Raw genomic sequence first — 17,195 nt, forward strand, 5'->3', positions numbered from 1 at the left:
AAGAGATGCGAGTCCCGTCTTCACACAGCAAACCTGCTAGCGGAATATTATATTTGCGGAAATCCCTGCGGCACTTCTTTGGATTCGTTCTTCTTTCTGCTGCTTCAAGAATCTTCTGCCTGTATTTCGAATGATCCTCCGCTTTTCTGCAGCTAGTGTTACTTTGCTACCTACCGCTCAATGTGCGGTGCATTCGGATCAAGCTTCAAAGTCCTTCTTCTTTCAAAAAATCCCTTGATGGTCTTCGAAATTCGATCCAAGTTCGTCGTGCGCGACTTCTAGGCACGCTCAGCACAGGCGCGTAATCCTCTGAGCAGCATCTCGTAGTCCACGTTTGGGTTCTCCTCGATGTACCAGTCACCTTGGGATAAAGAGTCGACTACGCAGTCGTCGTGGACGACTTCTTTTCTTCTTCGTTGCCGATAGCAGATGTTCTTTATCATCGTGTAGCTAAGTCGTATTTTCGCGCGAAGTAGACGGTGATCAGAACCACTACAAAAGGATAGTGCAAGGAGACGTCAAGTAGACACTACCACCGGTTGGTGGGTATGTGATCGCTCTCCTCCCGAGTCGCGCCATTGGGCGATTCCCATGTCCACTGACGATGATCTTTCTTCATGAAAAGAGAATTCCCATGAAAGAGGCGAGCGGCGGACAACGAACCGGCAAGACGATTGCCATTTTCATTCCGGTCTCCTAATCCAAATCTTCCTATCTTGTATTCCTCTTCTGTAGCTTTTCCTAGCTTTGCGTTGAAGTTCCCAACAACGAATTTGTAGAAGGAGATCTCGTTGCGGAGCACTTCCTCCAGCTTTTCGTAAAACGCCTCCAATTCGGATTCTTCCGCTGCTGATGTTTTCGAATAGCAGTTGATGATGCTGATGGGTTTTTGGAGCACAGGTCGGAGATGAAGAATGCCCAGACGAGCTAACAGAATCTCGTGAGAATCGACAAGATGGACGATAGATGAGTCCACAACAATGCCAACACCCCCTACACTTCGCGACGGAACCTTCTCTCCACGAATGACGAGTGTATCGTCGTTCATCTGTCGTACGGTCTCCTGCAGAGCAATCACGTGAAATTTCATACGCTCTGCTGCTGCGAGAAGGGCATCTAGGTCAGCGTCTGTGGGACCTGTTCTCGCGTCTGCCACGGCGAGCATAGCTTTCACCACAACAACAGGTCGTCGCCCAACAAATATGGAAGGAAATAAGGATATAGCCACCTTGCGACATTTTGCTAAGACGGTGGTGGATCTTAGCAGTGTTTCACTGTTAGTTCGCTTCCGATTCGGAGAAGTCGGGATGTCGGACGTGACGAACTCCTTTTCAGCTTAGGAGACCCTGCCGGAAGACGAACTTCTGCTGTGCATCGCAGTTCGACGCCCATATGAAGCGGTAAACCGTTGTGGAGGAAATGCGAATAGAAAGTAAGAATTACTGTGAAAATCTCCAGCGGTGTTTCGGTCGATTCAACAACGATTCTTACCATGGTAAATGACGCATTTCTCTTTCCTTAATATTTTACACAGTTGTTTAAATTAGGCTACGGAACGCTTGTACAAGACAACGTCCCAGCCCATAAGAGTGCGTGTACAAGCCACAGCTTGCATTCATGAAGTATCAACTTTTTGACTGACCTCCATAATCAGTTGATTTGAACCCAAACTAATCTGGAGGAGCTTGAAGGCAGAGACACTTTAGGTAGAGAGCCAGGATACTTTCTAAGATACAATTTCTTACGACCAATGATTAAGTAAATTAAGGAGACAGAATATAGCGAACGTGGGTCGCTTGAAAGATGCTGTCCTCACCTTCTGAAAAAAGTTGACTCCCGAAGTGTGCTGCGAATACATTGAAGGAGTTCCAAGAAGAATGGAACGAGTCATTGAACAAAATGGGTGCAACAATAAGGAAGTAGTACAAGATCGAATTGAATATTATGAACAAATTTTTTGTTGCCCTCTCTGTTGCAATTTTTGTCAGCAGTTTCGTTTCGTTCGTCATTTCTTAATTTCCAGTTGATGCTTAAGATCAGTAATTTCAGTGTTTGAGAAGAAGAGAAGTTTTCTCAGTTAAAATACCATTCTGATTTCTTGAGGATTTCTGTTGAGAGTTTTGTCGTAAACTTTTTTGTTAAATAAGTCTGCGGCGCAGCACTCGAGGCGACCGCTTGGTTTTTCTTAGATACATGACGGGTTACACAGAGGCCTCGATAATTATAGCCTGCAATAGAGGAGGCGGGCCCAAAGTAACAAAAAACAAAAACAAAAAAAAAACAGTAACAAGTAATAAAAGTTTGAATGAAACAGATTTATAAGATATTAACGTCGTCCATAGCTCTCGTTCTCTTGAAAAAGTGGGTTCATCCGTCATTTTTAGACACTTTCTAGGAAACGCGAAAATAGTTGTTCCGTATAACTGAAAGAGAAAATTTTACAACTTTATCGCTCCGAAACTCTTGGTACATAGGAAGTGCTATGATGATCTCTTCGATATTTCGAAGATAGTGAACTGTTCTATAATTTGTCGTACAGGCAAAGATGACGCTCACCTTGTTAACCGTTTACAAACCTTCAATTATGCTATATAGTAACCCGCTTCGTGTGTGTGTGTGTGGGTGTGTGTGTTTGTTTGTTTGTTTGTTTGTCCGTGTGTCACTAAAATACTCCACAGTGATGCAAACCTCTGCACCGGTGAGGCGCCCAACCAACCCCATGCACCTGATAGGCGAGCACTCTACCTTCTATCTATTGCCCAAATTTTTATAGTTATCTATGTTGGCTTTGATAAGGCAAGTTAGTTTTCACTCATATGTTAGTGAGGGTAAATAAACTTTTATGTGATATACTTCCAAATTTGCAAACTATCATGCTGTATAACAACGAACTTATTCTGTCACGTGTTTGCGTCTTTGCATGTGTGTGTCTCAGTCAAGAAATCCCAAAAAGAGAGGGAGACGGATACCATGCCGTCGGATTGGTGTGCAGAAGGAAGGAAGGAAACACATGAGCGAACGGCTGATCACGTGCGAATACAATCCATGGTAGCCAGCAGTTTACGCAGTCTGACGTACAACGTTATTTTTATCACTACAGTAGTGAAATTCACGTCATTTCATGTTCATTTCATGTTAGCACATCTATCTTTGCTAATTGTTGAGTACGGAGAAAACTCATACTTTGGATAATGTTTCCAAATTGTGGAGATGTGAGAGAAACATAGATGTAAAATCAAGTTCGATTGTTCTCCAAATATGGAACTGACGCGTTTAGGGAAAACCATAAAATCTTTAATCTATGCTTAAATTTTCGGGTAAAAAAGAGAAGAAAGCGTTGATAGGAAAAAACAATTCTAATTTTACAAAAAAAATGTCGCTACTGCTATTTCTTATAGATCGCGAAGGCGAGCGAAACGAGCACCAAAAACAAAAAGCCCGAAAGTCCGGCTTGCCGGACTTTCGGGCTGGTAATGATAATCGAGAAAGAAAGAAAGAGCGAGGCTACAATTTAAGCTTGAAAAAAACCTTAAATGTTGAGGCGCTAAAAAAAACTGGAAGCGCAGATGTTGCGCAAAACACAGCTTCCTTGGAGATTTTACTAGGAAAAAAACTTTTAACCTCTTATATCTGTTACTGGGACTGAAATACGCCATCAACGTTAAAATTTATATCTCCTTGGGGCGCAATTGTCTTGGACTCACTCTTGCTAGTATGTACTCGCAAGTGATTTTTTCCAAGACTGTTTTAGTGGTCGGTTTCAAAAATTTTAATTGCATTGATTCGATAGATCTTGCATTCACGAATCGATTGATACTTAGATATTATGGTAAAGATTAAATTGAGATAAGTTATGAAAAAAAGACAAAAAATTCGTTTGTCGAAGAATAAGCGATTCTATTTCAGATCAGCATACGTCAGATAGCTCAATGTTTCCGTTGATTTCGTCATGGTGCAGGGTGACAGCTGGATTATCGGCAATTTGGCTACCAAAAAGCTACTAAATTGAACTTATGGTTATACTTCAAAATGATTCAGGAATTGCTCTCACGTGTGCGCGGTACGACTAAACCAATTGTCGTGCACTGTTCAGCTGGCATCGGACGCACGGGAACAATTGTAGCCATCGAATATATACTAGGTTAGACAACAACTATATTTTTTTTCCATCCAATAGGCAAGAAGAGACTTTACAAACCATTCAACTGTTCGAGCTGTTTGTCGTGCTAGATTTGCTACGAGTGCCCCATACCCTAGAAAAGACAGGTAGAAATTATTCTGAATCTCATATGGAATTCTTTTTACGAATACGGCCAATTCAAGCACCATATTCTGCGCGTTTAGCTTGTGTACATTTTGCTGACCTCGCTTAAATAGTTCTGCAGGCTTTAATTGCGTTTTTATTAGGGTGTTCGGAACGTATCTCTAGTATAGTATCGGAAATTTCGCAGTAGCGCAGATTTTTTGAGATGTTCTGGAAGTTCCCGTTTTAAATATATTATATAAAGACACTACCGCTTGTATACACCTACATACATATCTGGCTCTCTCTTTCTTGCCTATTTCATCCTACAATGGCCGAACATTCCATCCATATTCGACACGTACTCCTTTACGAGTTCGAATCTGGCCACTCCGCTGCTGAAGCCCATCGAAACTTAAGTCAAGTATTCGGCATTGAATCCCCTTCTGAGCGGTCTGTGCACGCCTGGTTCCAGCGCTTCAAAGCTGGAAACAAGAAACTCAAAGATGAGCCTCGCTCTGGTCGACCGACTGCAATATCGTTCGACGATTCTGGCGGGGCAGCATCCACATGAAGGTGTTCGGTATTTCGCTGCCAGTCTCGGTTGTTCGCTGTCCACCGTGAGCAATGGACTGCGATCTCTCGGAATGGTGAAAAAGCTCGGTCAGTGGCTCCCACATGCGTTGAATGACGGCAACCGCCAAATACGCCTGAACATCTGCATTTAGCTATTCTCCAGAAGCCGCAGATTCAACTGGCTGTACACCATTGTCATTGGAGATGAAAAATAGGTCCTCTGTGTCAATCACACTCACAAACGTGCGTGACGCGCTGGCGATGAAATGCCGGATCCTTTCGTGAAAGATGAAATCCATAAGAAGGTCATGCTGGGCGTCTTGTGGGGAGTTCATGGAATCTACCGTTTCGAACTGCTGCCGGACAACACGACAGTTACTGTTGAGGTCTACTGCGCTCAACTGCAAAGACTGGTCGACAAGATCCGCAAGGAGCACCTGAAGCTCGACAACGTTCGCCTGCTGCACGATAACGCGCGCCCTCACATCGCGAAGAAGACTTCCCAGGAATTCTGGAAATTGGAAGGAAATTCTGAAGCTCGGATGGGAAGTTCTACCGCACCCACTGTACAGCACGGATCTGGCTCGAGCAAGAACCACCTTTTCCGATCGCTTCAGCAACACCTGGAAGAGAAGCGCTACGATGATCGTGACCACCTCGAAAATGACCTTCGGGCTTTCTTCGCCTCCAAGTCGCCGGAGTTCTACGCCAAAAAAATCCGTGATCTTGTGGACGTTGGCAGAAGGTTATCGATGTTGATGGAGATTATTTCGTCAAATAATAAGATGTTGTTAAAAAGTTGTGTTGTTTTGAAATTTTGCCGTATTTCGATACTTTCCGAACACCCTAATAGGTGCAACATACCATGAAATTGAGGATATTGGAGTACGATCCATACGAATAGATGCGGTTAAGAATGTAGTTTACGAGTATTACCAAACGAATTCCTCTTAATTATTCGAAAAAAATAGGAAATAGCGGTGTAACACCGAATCCGCCTGCGAGAGACCTAACAAGGTTCCATATTTGCGGGAGCTGGAAGACACACGACTTCTACAAGCGAGCGGAAAAGACAACGCCAGCAACCGCTCGAAAATGCGGCGCCCGCTGTCGCAATCGTAACAGTTTGTTAGGTGCCTAGTAAAATTTGACGAGTTTGATCGAAAAGACAGTTTCCTACATTGTTCCCCAAGACACTTAATGGAAGAGTCAGCGTGAGTTCATATTCGTGAAGTGAACCAATAACCTTATCTATTCATGAGGAGATCCCAACACACTAAACTCCGTGGTATGCTGCATTTGAGGTGAAACAATGACTGGTTTAATACAAAAACTCATTCTTTTCACTGCAGAGCGAATGCAGGCAGGTCATGAGTGTGCAGCAATGAATGATCTTCTAAAAGAGCTACGTAACCAAAGGGCATATACAATTCAAAATGATTTGGTACGAATTCTGCATTATTGGTAATCATTACTGGTTCTGGGGAACGGTCAAGAGGTACTCGTGTGATGGGCCTTCAGGAAGCTAATGAGCGTCGATAATTACAACGCGTGACTTTGACACCGTCACAGCCGCCATAGTTGCCTGATCGCTCTTCTCGTGCTACGCCCCGCCCACGCCGCTTTCTCCGTCAATTTCGCGTCTGGTCCTCTTAGGATTCATTTTTTTGCCGCATCCGCGGCTCCCACTATGCACTTTTTGAAACGAAAAAAAAGAGCGAATGGTGATAAAAGTTGTTTGAAACTAAAAGAGATGAAGCAGAGTTGTTTAAGAAGATTATGTAAGTGAAGTACCGTTTAGAAACGTGAGTGGAAGTGTTTATTATCATTTGTTTTTATTTTTCCGAATTGTTAGATGGAAACCACCCACTTATCTCTGAAAATACAAGGAGCGTTTTTTAAAACGCTCCGGGTCTACCGGCGTCAAATAGGTGCACCTGCACCAGACAGCTATGAAATAGGGTGGACGGATGGGTCCCACGCCGTGGAATTGCAGCGCCATAGTGCAGTATTGTCGCTCAGTAACTTCGCGTACATTTTGCAAAAGGTAAATGGAACGTTCCAACCGTTTCATACCCCGCGCCAATGTGCGCGTTTTCTCAGAAAGTGGAAACACGAATGAAACCGGCTGCTTAAATAGCATCAACACTTTACATGATCTGACAAGGAACGTTATCCCTATCAGTACGATGATGTCGTTCACGTCATCTTATGTTAAACATCATTCTGTGATATCTGTTGGGGAAAACAGGAAGAAAATCCATACTTCGAGTAATATTTTCAAATTGTGCCTCTATTATTGGTATCGAAGGAGTGTTTGAAAGTGTAGTTCGGATATTCTCAAAATGTAGAACAGACGTGTTTAGAAAGAAATCTATGAAATCTTTTACCTTTGATTCTAGTAAAAAAGAAAGAAGAAAACGTTGTTAGAAAAGCAGAATTTTGATTTTACAGGAGATGCTAGTACTATTAATGTTCATTGGTCAATGAGGGCAAGCGAAGAGAACACCACAAAAAGGTCTGAAGTCCGGCTTTAGCCGGACGTTCAGACGACGTGTCCAACGGCGTTAGATAGTTGTGCTGACGCCGCAAAGCGGCAAATTACGGTGGGACTGCTCCTACGCCGTCGAATTTGTGTGCTGGTGGCAGTAAGCTGTAAATTGGGGCGGGACGGGTCCTACGGCGTCGAATTGGTGCTCAGGGGCCAACAACCGTTATTATGGGTTGCGACGGATCCCATGGCGTTGAATTAGTGCGCCAGCGCCTTTAAACAGTTTAGACGGATCCGACATAGTCGCGGAGCAGTAGTACCGCGCAAAAACTCGAAGTGAATTTGCCAAGAAGTGAACGGAACCTTATGTGCATGAACGCTGCTGCTGCGTTTCATCCCTATATAATGCGCCGCATGTCTATTCTTCTGCACGTTTTCTTCATCAGGTTAGCAACATCCTATCTTTGGAAATTAGAAATACGAATGAAAACGGACGCTTAAATTGTAGCTAACAAGTTCCAAGTTCGACCTTCTTTGAATCTTGGCATCGTAGAGTTTGATTGTGTACTACTTTCTCAAGCTGAACCAAGATTGTTATTGATCTTTATTCTGGCTAACGTTTCGGCGTCGTCGCCTTCTTCAGAGCCTGGAAAAATCAAAGACACGTGTAATCTACTCTCTCAAACGCCTCGTCATCCCACAAGATATGATTTAGCAAATAGATTATTTAAAAGCAACGTCAGAAAAGCAGACCAGCGCTCACCTTGATAGCCACGAAATCGTGATGTTAGCGGACCACCAGTTGTGAGAGTTGCGCCGCTAGTATTAACTAGTAACGATGCCCCCGCCTCTGATCCCGTAGGTCAAAACCCGCAAAGCTCCTGATATGGCGCCAGCTCGTTGGTCACAGCGATGCATTCTTCTTTACGATTCATGATAGGACTTTTGGCCGTGATATAAAACGCTTCCAATGTTTTTCGCGCTAGAACGTCTGATTCGCGTGCCAAGATAGTGACAGCCATCTTGAAAGGGGTGTTGTCATGACACTGACACTGTAGCTAACAGTTTACATGATCTGGCGTGGAACTTTATCTTTACCAGTACGATGATGACGTTCATGTCTTTTCATGTCAGCACATTATTCTGCGCTAACTGTTGAGGAAAAGGAAAAAGAGAGAAAAACTTATGCTTGGAATTATGGTTCCAAATTTTTGCGGTATCAGTCGAGTATGTGTAGGTGTAAAGTCGAGATTGAATACTCTCCAAATGTAACACTTAAGCTTCTAGGAAGAGAAGTATGAAATCATCACTTCAATTCATCATTATTTCAAGAATGTTCTTAGGTTTATAAAAAAAACGAAAGAAGCGTTGCTTGAAATAATACAAACTTAATTTCAAGGATTGTGTCACCACATTTTAATTTCTACTGATTAGTGAAGACGGACAAAGCATGCACCAAAAGAGGTCTGATGTCCGGCGCTAGCCAGACGTTCAGACTGGTAGCTAAATAAAACTGGCATTCAATGCCTGAAGAGGAGTAACTAGTGCCTGTCAAATACGCTTTGTATCTAGAGGCGTATCGCAGATACAGAGTTCTCTGTTCATTTTTTTTCAGTAGTCTCTGTTCTTTACACCTAACCTGTCATATTGATTTTATGCAGAGAATAGATAGAAATGAAGCGATAAAAAAAAGTAGAAAACAGTTAAGAGAATGTATTCTAAGTAATAATACTGACCAATGTTCATTTGAGTCAATAATTCAAATCATTTAAGTCTTGTGAAGATGTAAACGGGGATTACATGGTATAATTGCAAAATTTGGACATAAAGTCGTCGCTGTGCATATGAGTTGTTACAGTGAAAAGTTGAACATGAATGACGTTGAAAGACAATGTGACAAACACGTGCTTATGCGCTGCAAGTTCATATAAAACAGATAGGTGTGAATGTGTGAAATTTTTTGCTTCTTTAAGTGACAGTTTTTAGTTTCTCGTGTGGCTAATGTAGGTCATGCTTATCACCTTTTGGTATGCTTCTGATGATATATCTTTTAATTGGCTAGGATTTATTTCTTCTCTTTAATTTCCGATAATATGCAGTTTACCATATTCGTATATCAGAATTTGTAGCAACAATTCGCCGCTCACTCCTCTCTCATCCACATTCGTAGTTTCCATCGCACCATTGCGAGGGCGGATAAAGGTGGTCCTGGAAGATTTTTGAGCTCCGATCATGCCTGGCAGACCAATTAGTGATGGTGCGTATCCTAAAGAGAATTCACCTTCTTCGTTGCTACTTAATTAGCTGACTCTGCTTACCTACTGCAATTCATACACCGAATCACAGACAAGGATATTAATAACGAGCTACTGAATTGTTTTGGAGAATTAGACACATCCACTGGAAATTTGTTGTGTAAGCTGATCTCAAATTTGTAACCGTACCAGAAGCAAGAGAAATGATCAAGTTAGAGAAAGAAGAGAAGAAAAAGATGCATCTAACAGCTTCAAATACGAAAACCTTCGTTTTAAAATTGTACATCCAGTTTTCAAAAATTATCTGAATGGGGATTATCGTTATCCTGTAAGCCTCACGCCTTTTTTGTGGCCCAATTTATTTTCGGACAGGGGGACATTCTGTATTTTGAAACTTTTGGAAGAAGAGTTCATTTGATAAGATTTCTAGACTTCCTAATGATAAGATCTAGACAAAACTCGCTCCCGTTCTCTTCTTCTTTACATATTTCTTATGGCTGTGTAAGTCTTTGCGTCTCTTTGGCCAGAAGAGCATCTAAGAGGGTTGTCTCCGTCTCCATGAACGACAGGAGCGTGACCTCGTCGAAGTATGTCCGCGTACACCCCATCCAAGTACGCAAGTAAGTACATCTAGTGGAGCGGCAGTCGTTATTACGCGAAGGCGCGCCAAAGGCAGATCAACAGCGGTCGATCGAATTCCGCCGGTACCTCTTGTCCCACACCCAATACATGGGCATTTTTAACGCTTAGTTTCAGCAGTACTTGTACATTCATCGAGTAATGTTGTGTTACTTTCTAGAAAAGCACAGGAACAGGTGCGCAGGCGTACGTTATTTACACTTCATAAACAAAACAGCATAAGTATAAATTCTTCTCAGGTATGAAGCAATACTAACGGAAGAGAACAAAGCGAAGTACAAAAAATTTGTGGAAGACTACAATATGGCGACTAATACGTAGCTCTGTTCCGTTGTGGCTCTACTTCACAATTCTTCTACAACTTCTCGTTTGTCTATGGAAAGTGTTAACAAACATATTTAGTAATTCATAGATAATAAATACGAAGCGATTACTAGGTTTCATTAATTATAGTATTTTGATGCCGGTTTCCTTCAATTTGTACCATCCAACAAATACAATAAGGTCGAAACGACATGGCATCGTGCTTCACGTCGTTTTGACCCGACTATACATTCACACATACATCGCATACATAAACACACTGCATACATTGCATCATACATATATCACCTACATACAGCTCATATATACAACGTATACATATATATGCACTTCCATCTTCTACTCGGACCTTTCATTGTAGCAGAGAGAGAAAAGCAGCAAAAATTGAGTCACCACATTTTGATTCCAAACTGACTAAAAGGCGAAAATGTACCACACAATCCCCCACCTCTCCCAACGTAGCTGCAAAATGCAAGATAATCACCTACTGTGTTCGAGTGCTATCCCTCCTACTACGCTCTTAAATACGCCACTCACTGCGGACGGTAGCAACTCAGCGCTATGGGATTCACGTGATGTGTTTACAACACTCTTCAGCACAGATTTAATATTGCTTGTTCAAATGTAGTAATCTCGACTCCACTTTGACTACAGTATATTGGTCTCTCATTAGTATCTAAATGAGTCCATTTTTGAGGGTGGAAGTGATTTTTATTAGGATGCACATCGCTACCAATTAAAAATTGATACAACACCCAGGGTAAAAACCGTTCGTCCCCTGTAGTTTATTTTCTTACTCGGCCGAAGGTTCTAGTCTTGAGGTTGTCCCCGAGCGTCTTGCTCTTCCACGGAGAATAAAGTTCCTGTAAATTTTTCGTTCATCCTTGATAAAATGGGAGTCATGGTGTCTTTTTCAGGAATTTTTTCTTTATCGTCTAATTGGAGAGGAACTAGAATATTTGGGGTCTTCTAATTTTCCTCTAAGAAAATAAGGTTGCAATTGCTCCACTAATTATCACTTTTCTGTTTTGAACTAAATCCTTTATGCGTCTCATTCTCACTTGGTGTCTGGGCTGTACACGTCACCAAATATAGTTTAACCAGTCTGAACGTCCAGCTAAAGCCGGCACATCTATCCTAAACTGCGGGACCCGTCACACCCCATTTAGTAGCTATCTGGCCCCGGCGCAGCAATCCGACGGGGTGGACCCAGACCCAGACCCAGTCACGTATGTGTTGTGTCTTATTCTGTCACGTATGTATTGTGTCTTATTCTGTCACGTGTGTGTGTATGTAAATTTCCACGAAATTCCGAAAAGGAGGGTGCGACGAGTCCACTGGCGTCGAGGCAACAACTTGGTGCGCCGGCGCCAGATACCCATAGAAGCGGGTGCGACGGGTCCACCGGGTTTGGATTGGCGCGCCGGCGCCAGATACCTATGGAAAGGGGTGCGACGGGTCCACGGGCGTCGGATTGGTGCGCCGGCGCCAGACAGCTATAAAATGGGCTGCGACGGGTCCCGCGGCGTCGGTCGGACCCGGTCATTGGTGCGCAATAACTTCGTGTGCATGACGTAAAAGATAGATGGTTGCAGCCGTTTGATAGCAGTGGTCACTGGACGCTTTGCTTTTCATCTTTATGACTCTTTCGCGTGCCTATTTCCTTCTTTGTTCGCCTCACGTTTGTAGCATGCCGTTCTCAGAAAGTGGAAACACGCATGCAAACGGTTGCTTAAATAGTAGCAAGATGTTTATGTGATCTGACGTGGAACGTTATCTTTATCAGTAAGATGATGTCCTTCACGTCATTTTATGTCAAAACATCATTCTTTGATAACTGTCTGGGGAAAACAGTAGGAAAACCCATATTTCGAGTGATACTTTTAAATTTTGTCTATAATGTATTGGCAAGGAGTGTTTGAAACTGAAGTTCGAATGTTCTCCAAATGTAGAACTGACGAGTTTAGAAAGAAAACTGTGAAATCTTTCGCTCTGAGTTATAATATAAAAAAGGAAAAAAGATTGTTGGAGATACACATGTCCAATTTCATAGAAAACGACACTAATATTAATTTTCGTTGGTCAGTGAAGGCGAGCGAAGCGAACAGCACAGAACAAAACTTTATCCTTTATCCTTTAACAGTCTGAAGTCCGGCTTTAGCCGTTCAGACTGTTAAAGGATAAAGGATAAAGTTTTTGACGTAAATCAATCCGCTTGTGATGTGGGCCCACTTTCACTTCAATTCAGAATCGCTGGAGGTTTATGAACGTTTACCTGGCCTATACAATGACTTGTGGTGGCTAACCCATGTGTCAAGCCAGTGTTTTTACCCTCTCAGACAAGTCTGGTTCAGATTCGAACCCCTACGCTAAACTCACCCCTATCCGTCTTTATCTAATTAAATTGTCAAATTAGATCAGTGCTTTGTTAAATTCTTATATAAATATTGTGTTTGTATGGAATGTGTCTGGAACACTCTGACATTTGTTTGTACTTGCATTTTTATTGAATAGTGCTCTCTTCTGTTTTCTACATGGACTTTTTACGTTGTTCCACTTCTATTCTATGGATAAAATCAATATGACCGGTGAAGTATACGAGTGGCAATCAGACAGCTCTGTATCTTTTAGCGGGGGCGTATACGAGCATGATTGTTGTCTGCCCGTGGTGGTCCTGCTCGTACTAAACGAAATCACGCGTTTAAGTGTACGCTCTGGGAACTTACGAGTTATATAGGCTACGCAGCTATACACAGCAAGATTCCTATAAATTGTGAAAAGGAGCCGTTGTCCAGCGCATCGCGAAAACCCTCAACTTGAAAAGTAAAATGCGGAAAGGAACGTAAAATCTTTGACAAAACATATCTGTCCCGTCACGCTGAACTCCCGTACATTCTCGAGCGAACATCAATAAGCCGACCCTTTAGAACTTCTGAGATATCTATGTGTGCCGTTTGCTGCAGTGTCTGTCATCATTGTTTAAGACTACACCATCTACTGTGGCGGTGCTGATGACAAGAAGGTAGGAGCCTCCGCGATAGCTGTGAGGAACGCCAACAGAAACCTGGAGGAAGGGTTTGGATGAACGTTATCAAGATGCGTCTTTGTATGACCATAGCAGAGGATGCAAGCTCTGGATCATAAGTGTCCACGCACCTACGGGGACTGCTGGGTGGTAACAACAAGGGCAACTCTCACGATGAAGTCAATGCGTTGATGCCCAGGATACCCAGCTAACAGGTGGTCATTGCTGAAATCGACGCGAATTCAGAGATAGGACTTCAACAACAATCCTAGTGCTGGTAATAGTAAATGAAACACACGTCAGATAACGGTTACAGTCTGGTTGATTTAAGTGAAGGGACAGGTTTCATCGCTTCCAAGGAATTATCGACGCCATGAGCTTACGTGATAAGGTCCAACCCTTTCGATGCCTGAAGGGCAACGCAGGAGAGAGATGACAACTTTCAAACTTCAGTTCGACTACGTTCTAACGAGGAACATTTATCAGCCGGATATCCGAAAATCTTCTAAAGCTGTTTGGTACGTCGCATTTGACTCGAACCGCCATCCAATTCTTCTCAATTTCAAGATACGGTTCCACAAGAGAAACCGAGAAGTTCCTCTTCAACCGAAAATTGGCATGGCGGGTATTTAAAGGCGAAAAGGGTAGAACAAACGAGTATCTGCTAATGTTGGAGTACGTACCAGGAACAAGCTTTGCTATGTAGAATTATTCACAAAGTGTATCCAAAACGCGGCAAACGAAACGCTCCCGGCTATAGGCCTAAACAAGAAGTTTGATTTTGCATCTGCGGAGACAAGATTCAGGTACAATTCTGTATGCCCCGCCCGCAGTACTGGTGATTTAGCCGGGAGAAGAATCTAAGAAGGAAGCTGCATCATCAGCTGCAACAGGATTGCGTAAACGAATGAATACCAAGAGCGTAAGAGTTTGAAAAGCCATGGGAGGACAAGAATCCAGAGAGTCTGTGCTTTACTAAGGCAGTATAGTGGCAAGATGAAAAGATGTTCTCCAATCCTCAACACTGCAAAGGAGTCGCTATCGGGCAAGTAACCCTACAAATTTAGAGGGATCACTTCAATACCCTGCTGAACCGCCAAACCCCACCAGCTCCTGAACCCCATCATGACCGTTCAGCGAGGAACTACCGACAGCCGGAGGTTCTGGTCTGTTCCAGAAAGTTCCAGAAAATGAGGAATGGAGAGTTTGGTGGAGACAACAGAACTAAACTGAACTGAACTCGCGGAGATCATCCGTTCAATATGGATCGACGAAGGACATCTGTCTCGTGGAGACACGCTATCATAACACCACTCCAAAAGAAGTTATCGAGTACGGATCCAAGAAACTATTGAGGAATTTCATTGCCACGTGCTATGTACAAGGTCTTGGAGCGAATCTTCCTGGATCGGCCTATCAAATAACGCGCAACGAGCAAGTCTGCTTTCGTCTTGGCCGATCTACGATTGAGCAAGTGTTCAAAAGAGTGATCGAAATCTGGCAGCGGTATTCAAAGCCAATGCAATTAGCCTTTCTGAACTTTGAAGCAGCTTTCGACTCTCCTCATCGGGGCCACTTTCTCAACGGGCTTCGTGTCAATGGAGTATTAGGAAAATTTGTTCGCGTGCTTGATAATATGATCCAACAAACAACTGCTGCGGTTCAAAAGACAGCCGGATGTACATCATCACTTGAAGTGGTAACTGGACTAAGATAGAGAGCACTGGTAGGACCCTTTCTGATCAAATTCGCATCGATGACTCTTGCGAAGAACAGTCGGTCAGTGCTCTGTTGAAATCGTCATCAGGGTATCCCGGGACCGAACTCGAGTATACCGACGATATTGTTATATTCGAGTAAAGCAGCACGAAACTACAATACGTTGTCAACCCTGTATCAAAGCTCGCTGCAGCCTGGATTACGTCTACGCCCTGGATAAGTGCGAGCAGATTTGTGTCTCCTTGAGACTTCCAACGGGAATCTGGGTGGACGGGTAGATGATCGAACTCGTAGATGAGTTCTGATGCCTGTGCAGTGTGCTGAAGAACAATCACAACTACGAGAGGCATATTCAGCGAAGATGCACCTTCTGCATTCAACTTCTTAACGAAGTTAAAGTTAAAGACCACGGAAGGAAAGGTGCTTAGGGGGCTGTTCGGATACTTTGGCGTAGGGTATGCCACAAGAAAGATGTTAGCGCGGAAGTCCAGCGTAGTGTGATGTACGAGCGGATGACAAAGCATCACCATCTGACATCTCGGTCGAAAGAGGCTGCATAAAATCATCTTCGCTTCTGTGCTCAAATTATGGGGAGACTAAAAGATCGCCTTGTTCAGCGCGTTCTGAGAATTCTTCCGGACGACTGAGGTGTTAGGACAGGACCTGAGGACACTTGGCAACGATAGGTAGTTCAGTCGAGACGTGAAGTTTCACAAGGTATAGAATAAGGACGATTGAACTGATTCTACGCAAACTCTTGATGAAGATCGAGACAGCTGAGCAGAGGTATGCCAAAGGACGACACACATCTGGGAAGATGCGGTCATTCGCGTCGGGCGATATCAGCCTGCCGATTAATTCAAAGTCTTTCATGTAGGTACTTACATGTCTGCGAGGAGCTGTCTCGTCTCGTCAGGCACTGTATGCCTTGACCGTTGATACTTTGAAGCTAGTTGTGAAAAGAGAAGCGCTTACAAAGCGAAGAGTAGAGAAGTATAGTAAGGTGGCATCCAATGGAAGATTTCCTGAACCACCTCCTGTAATCTCATGAATAAACGAGTGGTCCAGCGATGCGCTAGATCAAAGGAACCAATATTTTACAGTTGAGAGCAGGGAAATAAAAGCTTTTACCTACATTTCTACACCACCATTACACAATTTTTATCTCTAATTCCTCTCTCAATTTACAAATTTTCAATCACCTTTGTTGAGTCACCATGCACCTTTATCTCTTGTTCGCTGCAAACAGTACAGCGTAGAAGCCGCGGCGGCGACGAAATGGGAAGCAAGCGGAGTATAGGAGGGACGTCAGCCTGACACAGTGTAAAGGGATGCTGTGGCAACAACGACGTTATTACGAGATGCACGGTGCCAACACTCTTTGAATGTTCAAGATACGCCGCGTTCGCCAAACGGGTACCTCATGACACCCTACCAAAAAAAAAGGTGTGAGGTAATCGGATGGCCGTCACCGATGGATCTATCAAATCTCCGCAGGTGCAAATACAGTCGGGTCAAAGGAAAATGAAACATGGTGGAATTGCGTACGGGCTTGAACCGGCGCGGTGGAGATGGATGTTTGCATCGAGTTGGACCATCGCGAAGTGCAACGATAAGCGATGGTGGCGTGAGAGCGTGTCGCTTGGAGCGCAGGCGCTTAAGCAACTGCACCGTGCTTCACGTGGTTTTGATTCTACTATGAACATTTCGGAACAGAGTGCCAAATTATAGGACAGTTCTCAAGTGGAAAAAGAGATGCGTTCGGCAAGTGAACCGATCCCATTGATATAGACGCACCTTGTCTTGGAAGCAGTAAAACCTTGCCAGCAATTAATTCGGGATATAGGAGCCATAGATTCGGCAACCAAATCGAACGGAGATATCGATTGACTGGTTACGACTATGATAGTTAGTCAAGTGGAA

General features: G+C 43.4%; 4 protein-coding genes across 5 annotated transcripts; 2 read left to right on the top strand and 2 right to left on the bottom strand.

Annotated features, from left to right (window-relative positions):
• Positions 1–529: 529 nt before the first annotated feature.
• Positions 530–1,165, bottom strand: RB195_018594 (uncharacterized protein; the record flags this gene model as incomplete). The annotated part of the gene is made up of 1 exon (XM_064186101.1): positions 530–1,165. One exon carries the CDS (start codon positions 1,163–1,165, stop codon positions 530–532), a length of 636 nt encoding a protein of 211 aa, XP_064041982.1.
• Positions 1,166–1,419: 254 nt separating this feature from the next.
• RB195_018595 (uncharacterized protein) lies at positions 1,420–10,525 on the top strand (the record flags this gene model as incomplete). 2 transcript variants are annotated; one of them, XM_064186102.1, is made up of 7 exons in its annotated part: positions 1,420–1,495; positions 1,548–1,589; positions 3,907–3,977; positions 4,039–4,141; positions 6,172–6,263; positions 10,322–10,380; positions 10,444–10,525. In XM_064186102.1, the coding sequence occupies 7 exons, from the start codon at positions 1,420–1,422 to the stop codon at positions 10,523–10,525; spliced, it is 525 nt and encodes a 174-aa protein (XP_064041983.1). The 2 variants fall into 2 exon arrangements, with proteins under 2 accessions (XP_064041983.1, XP_064041984.1); XM_064186103.1 differs by lacking the exons at positions 1,420–1,495; positions 1,548–1,589; positions 3,907–3,977 and having other exon boundaries at positions 4,030–4,141.
• Positions 10,526–13,958: 3,433 nt separating this feature from the next.
• On the top strand, positions 13,959–15,270 carry RB195_018596 (uncharacterized protein; the record flags this gene model as incomplete). The annotated part of the gene is made up of 3 exons (XM_064186104.1): positions 13,959–14,178; positions 14,260–14,359; positions 14,802–15,270. The coding sequence occupies 3 exons, from the start codon at positions 13,959–13,961 to the stop codon at positions 15,268–15,270; spliced, it is 789 nt and encodes a 262-aa protein (XP_064041985.1).
• Positions 15,271–15,295: 25 nt separating this feature from the next.
• RB195_018597 (uncharacterized protein) lies at positions 15,296–15,802 on the bottom strand (the record flags this gene model as incomplete). Its single annotated transcript, XM_064186105.1, has 1 exon — positions 15,296–15,802. The coding sequence occupies one exon, from the start codon at positions 15,800–15,802 to the stop codon at positions 15,296–15,298; it is 507 nt and encodes a 168-aa protein (XP_064041986.1).
• Positions 15,803–17,195: the final 1,393 nt, after the last annotated feature.

Source organism: Necator americanus, chromosome II (assembly GCF_031761385.1).
Source record: "Necator americanus strain Aroian chromosome II, whole genome shotgun sequence".
In the NCBI taxonomy this organism is placed as follows: domain Eukaryota; kingdom Metazoa; phylum Nematoda; class Chromadorea; order Rhabditida; family Ancylostomatidae; genus Necator; species Necator americanus.